This window comes from Liolophura sinensis, chromosome 2 (genome assembly GCF_032854445.1).
Source record: "Liolophura sinensis isolate JHLJ2023 chromosome 2, CUHK_Ljap_v2, whole genome shotgun sequence".
Lineage (NCBI taxonomy): Eukaryota > Metazoa > Mollusca > Polyplacophora > Chitonida > Chitonidae > Liolophura > Liolophura sinensis.
Window position 1 is genome coordinate 26,457,157 of NC_088296.1, and position 10,770 is coordinate 26,467,926.

The following is a 10,770-nucleotide window of genomic DNA, read 5'->3' on the forward strand; positions in this document are numbered from 1 at the left end:
CAAACTAACATCATAATATGATCAGTATCAATTAGAACAACGTGACATCATACTATAGTCAGTATAAGTTAGAACAAACTAACATCATAATATAATCAATATCAATTAGAACAAACTAACATCATATTATAATCAGTATAAGTTAGAACAACCTGTCATGGTATTATAATCAGTATGAATTAGAACAAACTTACATCATAATATGATTAGTATCAATTAGAACAACCTGACATCATATTATAATCAGTATAAGTTAGAACAAACTGACATCATAATATGATCAGTATGAATTAAAACAACCTGACATCATAATATAATCAGTATCAATTAGAACAACCTGACATCATATTATAATCAGTATCAATTAGAACAAACTAGCATCACAATATAATCAGTATCAATTAGAACAAACTAACATCATAATATGATCAGTATCAATTAGAACAACCTGACATGAAAATATAATTAGTATCAGTTCATTTATAAGAGGTCGGAATGTCTCAGTATAAAAGTAAAGATTTCAAGCATTCCTTTAGTCCGTGTTTTCTCACGTTATTTTATAGGGAGGTGTAAACCTGCCAGAGACGAGACAGAATTTGTCAACTGCTTACCAGTTCGTTACCGAAGACAGTTCATCACTGAAGCAAAATGACCCAGTCTCCCATTTCCCTTCACTGGGCGGATTACGCTTTTTTTGGGGCAGTGTTAGCAGTATCCATCGGCATCGGGATTTACCACGCATGCGCAGGATCCAAGCAGAGGACTACGGCAGAATACTTGGTTGGTAACCGGAAAATGTCGGTACTTCCGGTCTCGTTTTCTTACGTCGTGACGTATATGTCGTCCATATTTATGTTGGGACTTCCTGCCGAAATGTACGTCTATGGCTTCACGTACATGTTCAGTTTCTGTTCCATCTTTATCGCTAACACGCTGACTGTCGTTGTCGCTGTGCCTCTCTTCCATCCGTTGCAGCTAACCAGTTCTTACGAGGTATGGCATGCATGTTCAAAGTTAGCTAGAAATATTAGAAACATATTTATTTCTGAACCAACGCAGACCATTTAAAATACCATATTTTTTCTGCGACTCTTCAGTTGCCGCGGACAGTGGCAAGTTAGATAGTCGATGCACTCACCACTGAAGTTTAAGCGTATTTGTCCAGATGATCCGTTTTTTCCATCTGAAACATTGTTACAGTTTAATAGTTTGTTCTGTAGTGACATCTGGACACTTTTACTACACGAAGAGCTTAGAGACGACCTTGATGTAACCTCTATACGTGTGATGTTTTCTGTCACGCGGCTAGTTCGCGGCTAGTTCGCGGCTATCCACATTAAACTGAGGTGTGACAATTTTGTCCAGTACTACTTGCTTGTTATTTGCTACTTTTGCTCGTGTGCCTGTCAGATTTTAGATGGGATTTCGTCACCGTATTCACACTAAGATTCCAATATTGAAAACATACAGACTATTGCATGCAAACAAAACAGCCAATGATCTTCAGAGTGTAAGGTTTCGACAATATAGCATCACTTGTGTTTTATGGTATATATTGGACTAGTTGCATTCATAAAAGTCTACCACAATCCTATTTCACGGTTATTTCTGTTTCCAGCTAACTCTGCTTTACATTGTAGTTGTCATTGTTTGTGAAAACTCGGAACATCTTGATAGCAGTTAGATTAAATTAGATTGCTGTGCATAAAATGTAAGTGAGTAAAAATTCAATGTTACTTGATGTTTAGTTTTAAATACATTTCACCATGACTCGCAATGTTGAACAAAATATGGGAAAAATTTACGAAACAGTGTATATGTTTTTCCGTTCCAGTATCTGGAGAAAAGATTCGATTCTCTTGCAGTGAGAAAAATGGGAGCCCTTTTCGGGATTTTGTTGAATGTGAGTTATATTGCATTACTGGGGAATGTACTAATGATAACGCTAAGTCAAAACCAGGTGATGTTATTTGAAACGTGTTGTGGAATTACTAATCTTTCCTGCCCAGTCAGTTATCTTTTCTCTCGCAATGTCACGTAGGGTACATGAGTGAACAACGTTACCAGTTTGGCGAAAAATCGTCTTTGGAAAACCATGGATGAACTGTAGAATACACAGCTTTGGACCAAATTACTCTAGACAGGACAGACTTTCCACTACATCTGGCCTATAGTTCAGATTTAACAATCCACAGATAGTTATGTTTCCGGAAGTAAACAATATTTCGACACCCAGTTTTGTAATGGTTTCCGTTGCAGACACTGTACATGGGCGTGGTCTTGTATGGACCAGCTGTGGCCTTGGACACAGGTAAGCTAAGCGTCATCAATACCTGGTGGCAATGCACTGTTTCAAAAGTAGAATTTTCACTCTTTCTACAGTAGAATTAAATTGCACAATTAGTCTATTTACTATGAGTGTTCTCCTAATCTATTTACGACAGATGAATATCAAATTCCGTACGCCTGCCTGCTTGTCGATCTGTCTGTCTGTTTGTCTGTCTGTCTGCCTGTCTGTTCAATGTTTACCCAATGCATTCCAAGTGCAGGGTCAGAGGCAGTTGTTTTATGCTTTTATCTGTACGGTAACTGGGATAGCCCAACTATTTCTGACACAGACCCATGATACAGGCCCCAGCACACATGGATTCAAACTCGTGACCTCAGTGGCCAGAGGATTGAGGTTCGCTTCAGAGTGATTATAAGTGTGCTGTGTTATGTAAAGTCAGTCTGCTACCGGTTGCTGGGTAGTGATATATTAGTTCGTTTCTTAATTGCTGTACTTACTTGGTGTACTGCTAATTTGCCTCATTCCGGAGACTGGCTGATGGAGTACTGATTTGATTCATTTGGATGTCTAAGTCTCTCGGGTGTTCATTTAGTGTGTTAAGTTTTTTAGTGGTCAGATTCCCACTTTGGGCTAAATGTTTTGTGTTCTTCACTTACCGGATTATCACTTTGGGCTAAATGTCGTGTTTTTCAGTTTCCGGTTTCCCACTTTGGGCTAAATGTCTTGTGTTTTTCAGTTGTCGGTTTCCCACTTTGGGCTAAATGTCTTGTGTTTTTCAGTTGTCGGTTTCCCACTTTGGGCTAAATGTCTTGTGTTTTTCAGTTGCCGGTTTTCCACTTTGGGCTAAATGTTTTGTGTTTTTCAGTTGCCGGTTTCTCACTTTGGGCTAAATGTTTTGTGTTTTTCAGTTGCCGGTTTCCCACTTTGGGCCTCTGTTTTCTTGGTTGGAATCGCTTCAATCATCTACACATCGATTGTAAGTTTCAGAAAAATGTCTTGTCGTTTTCTGCAGTTCCTTTTGTTTATAGCTACAATTAGCCTGAGGCTGTGTCAACCAATATTTCTTATAAGGTATGATTGATTGATTGATAGGTGTTTAACGCTCAACTCAGGTTTATGGCTGGAAAAATACATGTAAATCATGGAATTTACATGTTTTGTTTGCACTCAAGTGTCACGAAGGTTAGAGATTCCACGATTTACATGTAATTTACATGTTTTGTTTGCACCCAAGTGTCACGAAGGTTAGAGATTCCACGATTTACATGTAATTTACATGCTTTGTTTGCACCCATGTGTCACGAAGTTTAGAGATTATTCTCGGCCGTCCTGTATCCATTTTCAGCCAATCAGCGTCAATTCGTTTGTTATACATGTTCACTGCGTCATTCGTATGAAAACAGGTTTTAAATATGAAATGAATGATGGAATGATCTCAGCAGAATGAACTACTTTTTTGCAGGGAGGGATCAAGGCGGTGATATGGACAGACGTGTTCCAGTGTTTAATTATCATGGTTGGACTCACAGCTATTCTCGTGAAGGTTAGGCTGCTGAGAACCTTTAGATATTTACAGGTTGAAACATTTTGAAGACATCACATGGGGTGACTTTTTCTGTCAAGTTATATCTCCGGTCAAATTATGTAAAAGTACCACGACAGTTCTTTTCAGTGCAAGGAAAGTCAGATGCTATCATTCTCACACAAAGTGGCACCCCTGTGGTGCACACAAAATATAAAACAAATCGGAAAGAAATATTTCAACATCGTACCTTTGAATAGTCTAAAGTCCAAGTTGCTTCACAAGGGAACACATATAGGGCGCTTTTAACAGAGCATTTAGGAGAAAGAAAGTATTTATTTATACCTGGCCATGTTCATTCTTTTCTTTTTCTCCGTGTAGTCCATCATGGAAGTCGGCGGGTTTGGCAATTTCTGGAAGCACAATGCTGAAAACGGCAGATTTGACATCAAGTAAGCTCCTAGACTCAAGATGAACACTTGTTTAACTCTTGATGCTGTAGAGAATAGGTAACAAAAATACCCCATGTCTCTGTTTGTATGAGCTACAATCTAATTACCCGTACGTTGGCAGCAAACATATGTGGTTGACTATTCAAAGTCGTCGTTACGTCCAAAAAGTAACAAAGTTAGTTCACAAGTTCACGGTTATGGGTCTGGGGAGTGGTGATGCTTTTATGGCAGCATGAAAGTGATTCTTATAAAAAATATATATCGTGGAGGGGCTATCCCGAACATAGGTACATCGTGCGGGGAACGTAGCGCTTATAGCGTGTAAATGTCCCGAACGTAGGCACACCGTGCAGGGAACGTAGGGCTGACTGCGTTTAAATATCCCGAACGTAGGCCCACCATGCAGGGAAGGTAGCGCTTATAGCGTGTAAATGTTCCGAACGTAGGCACACCGTGCAGGGAACGTAGGGCTGACTGCGTTTAAATATCCCGAACGGAGGCCCACCATGCAGGGAAGGTAGCACTTATAGCGTGTAAATGTCCCGAAAGTAGGCACATCGTGTAGGGAACGTAGCGCTTATGGCGTGTAAATGTCCCGAACGTAGGCACACCGTGCAGGGAACGTAGCGCTTGTAGCGTGTAAATGTCCCGGACGTAGGCACACCGTGTAGGGAACCTAGCGCTTATAGCGTGTAAATGTCCCGAACGTAGGCACACCGTGCAGGGAAAATAGCGCTTATGGCGTGTAAATGTCCCGAACGTAGGCACAAGGTGCAGGGAACGTAGCGCTTATAGCGTGTAAATATCCCGAACGTAGGCACACCGTGCAGGGAACGTAGCGCTTATGGCCTGTAAATGTCCCTAACGTAGGCACACCGTGTAGGGAACGTAGCGCTTATAGCTTGTAAATGTCCCTAACGTAGGCACACCCCGTAGGGAACGTAGCGCTTATAGCGCTTACAGCGTGTAAATGTCCCTAATGTAGTCACACCGAGCAGGAAAAAAAATAGCGCTTATAGCGTGTTAATCCGCTGGTTATGTTTGTATCCCGTCTTCTTGGCGACAACTACATGTTAACAGCTCAGAATTTTTAAATACGTAATATTAGCCAAGTGAGGCCTTACACTGAAACAGCCAACTGGATTGGAGAACGAGCTGGATAGGGGTAAGTGGATGGGGAGAAGTGGGTGGGGGGCTGGATAGGGGGACTGGATAGGGAGACTGGCTAGAGAATGTGGATAGGGGAAGTGGATAGGGGGACGGACCGGGTATAGGGACTGGATATGGAAAGTGGATAGGCAAGTGGGTAGGGGGACTGGATAGGAGGACTTAATAGGGGAAGTGGGTATGGGAAGTGGGTAGGGGAAGTGGGTAGGGGAAGTGGATAGGGGGCCTGGATGTGGAAAGTTAATAGGGAAGTGGACAGGGGAATGAGATAGGGGAATTACATAGGGGAAGTGGGTAACAGGATTGGATAGGGGGAATGGGTATGGAAAGTGGATAGAAAATGTGGATAGGGGACGTGGGTAGGGGGACTGGATAGGGGGCCTGGATATGGAGACTGGATAGAAAATGTGGATAGGGGACGTGGGTAGGGGGGCTGGATAGGGGGGACTGGATAGGCGGACTGGATAGAGGGACTGGATGGGAGGGGGGGGCTTGATAGAAGTGGGTAGGGGGACTGGATATGGGGACTGGATATAGAAAGTGGATAGGGGAATTGGGTAGGGGAATTACATAGGGAAATTACATAGGGGAACGGGGTAAGGGGACTGGATTGTTATCATTTTAGTCTTACTATGATTTGTCATCGTGACTTCCAGCTGGAGTGCTGACCCTACCGTGCGGACGTCCTTCTGGACGGCTTTGTTCGCTGGCTGTGTCAACTGGTTCGGGGTAGCCTTCAACCAGGCGTCTGTTCAAAGGATTGCCGCCATGCCGACCAAGAGGCATGCTGTAAAGTGAGTCCCTTTCATGGTTTACTCTCTATAAGCCACAATCTTCACGTTTAGTGCCTTAACTCAGACCAAATAGCCCGTTACCAATAGCCATTGGTACCTACCTTGCCCAGTCTGCGAGAAAGCAGTGATAAAAATCTTGTCACAGGTTGACCGTCAAAATCTGGACTTCCTTATGCCAGCAGCTGGGATGGGTGCCTACCAACGCCAACGGGGCGTCACTCGCAGCCTCAGCACCACGCCAAGAATTTCAATCTTCCATCAATAAAACGTATACCTTTCTGAAATGTAGACAGTTTCCAGTATTATCACACCCAGCATGCACATATACACCAGAATTGGCCATCTGGTGGCAAAGACAGTGCTTGTACATGTACACCAGAATTGGCAATCTGGTGACAAAGACAGCGCTTGTACATGTACACCAGAATTGGCCATCTGGTGACAAAGATAGCGCGTGTACATGTACATTCGAGACAAGGCTCTGGATCCTTATAGCTGGCTTATGGAAGGCTATAACGGCCATGTGTGCTTTGTTCCTTTCTACTCAAGGTAAGGGGAACGGACCAAACATAGAATAAACGAGGCAAAAGTGCGATGCAAAACTAAAAACGGATAAAAGACGAAAGTGCAAAGTGAAACAAATGAGGTTTTGTCATTTCGCAATGTTGTACATTCGATGTCATTATACCTTCATTCCAGAATGGTTTTGCTGAGTATCTTATGCCATTATTCCTTACATTCCACGATGGTTTTGCTGGTAATCTCATGCCACTATGCCTTACATTACTGGATGGTTTTGCTGGATATCTCATGCCATTAATCCTTACATTCAAGGATGGTTTTGCTGAGTATCTCATGTCATTATTCCTTACATTGCTGAATGTTTTTGCTGGATATCTCATGCCATTAATCCTTACATTCAAGGATGGTTTTATTGGGTATCTCATGTCATTATTCTTTACATTCCAGGATGGTTTTGCTGTGTATCTCATGTCATTTTACCTTACATTCCAGGATGGATTTGCTGGGTATTTCATTTCATTATACCTTACGTTCCAGGATGGTTTTGCTGAGTATCTCATGTCATTATTCCTTACATTCCAGGATGGTTTTGCTGAGTACCTCATTTCATTATACCTTACATTCCATGATGGTTTTGCTGAGTATCTCATGTCATTATTCCTTACATTCCAGGATGGTTTTACTGAGTACCTCATTTCATTATACCTTACATACCAGGATGGTTTTGCTGAGTATCTCATGCCATTAACCCTCACATTCCAGGATGGTTTTGCTGAGTATCCCGGGCTTCTTTTTCCTTGCTATCGCTGCCAGTCTTGAAGGGTTCGCGGCCTTTGCCTATTATAAATCCAAGGACTGTGATCCTTTTGCCGCCGATTACATTTCCAATTCAAACGAGGTTTGTGCATTTAAATGCTTTTTTGTTGTTGTTTTTTTTTTTTGAATGGGTTAAATTCAGTTGACACACAGAGTGTAATCGAGAGGAACAATGTGCACATGTTTTAGAATGTGTAAGGTTATGAGACCTGGCAAATGTCTTTCCAGGCTTTATCCTATACCATAGGTTTTGCCCAGCACATTCATATTTCATAAAGCTTAAGTAAACACATATATACACTTAAATGTATAAAATATATACATAGAATTTAGTAAGCGTAAGTCATGACAATATAAAACTTACAGTTTACACATGCGTAAGTTATGAAAACGTTATGATTTCCCAGCTCGCCCGCTGTAACCTGCTTCGCGAGCAGGAAATGAACTGCGAATGGCGGGTGAGGGACTTCCTGTGATGTTTGATTTGCTGACGCGCACTCTGGCCAGCGGTATAAACAGCGGGCCACAGCCAGCCAGAGCAAAACTGGGACCACAGGCTCGTTCTCGTATCACTGGAGTGAAGGTTTATAGAGCTTCAGGGCTCGGTGAACACGTGTCCGATCACTGACGATACAATATGATAGTTGGGCTTCTACGCCCGGTAGATACTACTGAGAACTGACGCTTGTGTCCGGAGTACGGCTTCGACGCCGTGGACACGACTGTGAAGGCGAGACTGGTAGTTTTGGCCTGACGGCTTCTTGCCGACTACTACATTGGACGTAGGGGTACCTGAGCGGGCCGGCGGTGACAGCTTCAACGCTGTACGTCCCTGGTGAACGAAGTCGTGGACGCGACCGGGCCAACCTTGACGCGGAAGACCTGACTGGAAGTGACTTCGGCTTATTTTGATGTATGCTCAGTTAATAAAGAAATTCTCTACATGCTCATTTTATTTCAGTGTTGTTGTCGTTATCTTGGCATAGGCATTCTGGCTCTCGCTTAGGGCTGGCGGGTGACGAACCTTGTGTAGACGGAACTTGTTATGGTCTTCTACGCTACCAATTGACGGACCATAGCTCGCCACGTTGCAACACTATACAAATTACAGTTCACGTGTGCGTAAGTTATGACAAGATACAAATTATGCTGACTATGATGTATATGTGTTATTTTGGGTGTTTCTGAGCGAGGATAACTCAGTGTGAAGATAACTCAGAGGGAAGATAACTCAGAGCGAGGATAACTCAGTGTGAAGATAACTCAATGTTAAGATAACTCAAAACGGTGATACATGTACTGTTTGTGGATAAGTCCGAAGGGGGAATAACTCAGTATAGTATAATTTCACCACGTCTGTGAACACAATGTTAACGTTTAGCGTTGTAGCTCAGCCCCAAACATTCCGTGGTCATTAAGCTTTGGGGCATACCTGGTCCAGCCTATGAGAAAGAAGCCATAAAAATCTTGACATAGGTTGACTGTCAAAATCTGGACCTTTCTATGCCGGCAGCTGGGAGGGGTGCCTAACAACGCCAAGGGGGTGTCACTCGCAACCTCATCACCATCTGTCTCCTTGTGTCCTCTCGCCCAGAATTTCAAACTTTCATCATTAAAACTCATACCTGCTCAAAGTTTAGACAATTTCCATCAATTTGATACCAAACATGCACCTTTCCACCAAAAAGGGCAGGCTGGCAGCAAAAAAAATTATTTACACCCTAAAATACACAGAACTAGATTCGTCTCTCCCGATAAACGGAAGTTCTAATGGGGGTCTGTGTCCAAGTACATGCGATCCACATAAAACAAAATAAGAACAATTGTTTTCTTCAGAAAACGGAAGATTCTGTGTTCTTTTAGAATGAGAATGTTGGAGATAGCGGTGTTTTGGTGTCATTACTGTATGGCCCACTCTTTACTTGCTGTTGTTGTTGTTGTAGATATTGCCGTACTTCGTCATGGAGCTATTCCAGACATTGCCTGGATTGGCAGGCTTGTTTTTGGCGTCATTATTCAGTGCTTCCCTCAGGTCTGTTCTTTTTAATTAGTGTACAGTTGATTACAAATTTACCAATCATAAAAGCTAGAAATTTATTGAGTAGGCCTAAGGTTTGATGCTTGAAGCAGATAAAAAAAATATGGACCGCATTTCTTCCTTTCATTTAAGTACTAATTACATTTAAAAATGATATTGTCAAACGCTTTGATGTGACTTTTGCTAAAAATAATGTACGAAAATGAGTTGTTGGAAAATAAAATTGGCGTGTTTTTAATGTCATTATATATCTGTTAAAATATTTTGCAGTACGTTGTCATCGGGTCTAAACGGTATCTCGGCTAATACCTTGATGGATTTTGTCAGTCCATTCTACCCGGACATGTCAGAGCTGAAGAGGACAGTCTTGGCCAAAATAATCGGTACAAAAACTCTTAGAGTACTATCAGTGCCAACGTGTCCATTTGATGCATTCTCAACCAGACATGATCCCGTAATAACGCTGCTGAGTGCGGAGATGTTCAGCGAAGATTTGCAGACAATTCAGCTTTTATGATCCCGTTATAACGCTAAATGCTGAGATGTCCAACGCAGATGTGCAGACAATTCCGCCTTTGTTATAATACTTGGTAATTGTACATGTACTAACCTATCCCGGACAAATTTAACAGTCAAATATTTCTGGACTTTAACGCCACGACAACCGGGTTTCAACCGGCAGATCTGTTAAGTAATTAGTTAAAATTGGATATGGCCGAGGTGGTTAGCACCCCAGGCGGCACAATGAGCCAAGAACCTCCGTGACCGAGATGGTTAGCACTCCAGGGCGGTTCAATGACCCAGGAGCCTCCGTGGCCCAGGTGGCTAGCACTCCAGGGCCGTGCATGGACGCAGAAGCCTATATGGCCGAGGTGGCTAGCACGTTTGGGCCGTGCAATGACCCAGGAGCTTCCCACAAATGCCGTCGCTATATTCACGTTGGCCTCCTCTCCGGCCGAAAGTGGGAAGTTCAGGATTCCCATTGGCTCTGCCCGGTTTCCTCCTATTATAATGCTGACCGCCGTCGTACACGTATAATTGAAATATTCTTGAGTACGCCGTAAAACACCAATCATATAAAATAAATCAACAAACCTAGATAAGGTTAATTAAAGGGCACATAATTGTTTTGTCATTTCAGTGATCATTTTTGGTGTCATCTCCATCGG

General features: G+C 42.5%; 1 protein-coding gene across 1 annotated transcript; it reads left to right on the plus strand.

The window, feature by feature from the left end:
- Positions 1-648: 648 nt before the first annotated feature.
- On the plus strand, positions 649-10,118 carry LOC135462620 (sodium-dependent multivitamin transporter-like). The gene is made up of 10 exons (XM_064739844.1): positions 649-993; positions 1,835-1,903; positions 2,260-2,311; positions 3,199-3,266; positions 3,753-3,833; positions 4,194-4,264; positions 6,088-6,225; positions 7,510-7,645; positions 9,507-9,595; positions 9,872-10,118. The coding sequence occupies exons 1-10, from the start codon at positions 649-651 to the stop codon at positions 10,116-10,118; spliced, it is 1,296 nt and encodes a 431-aa protein (XP_064595914.1).
- The last annotated feature ends 652 nt before the right edge of the window (positions 10,119-10,770 follow it).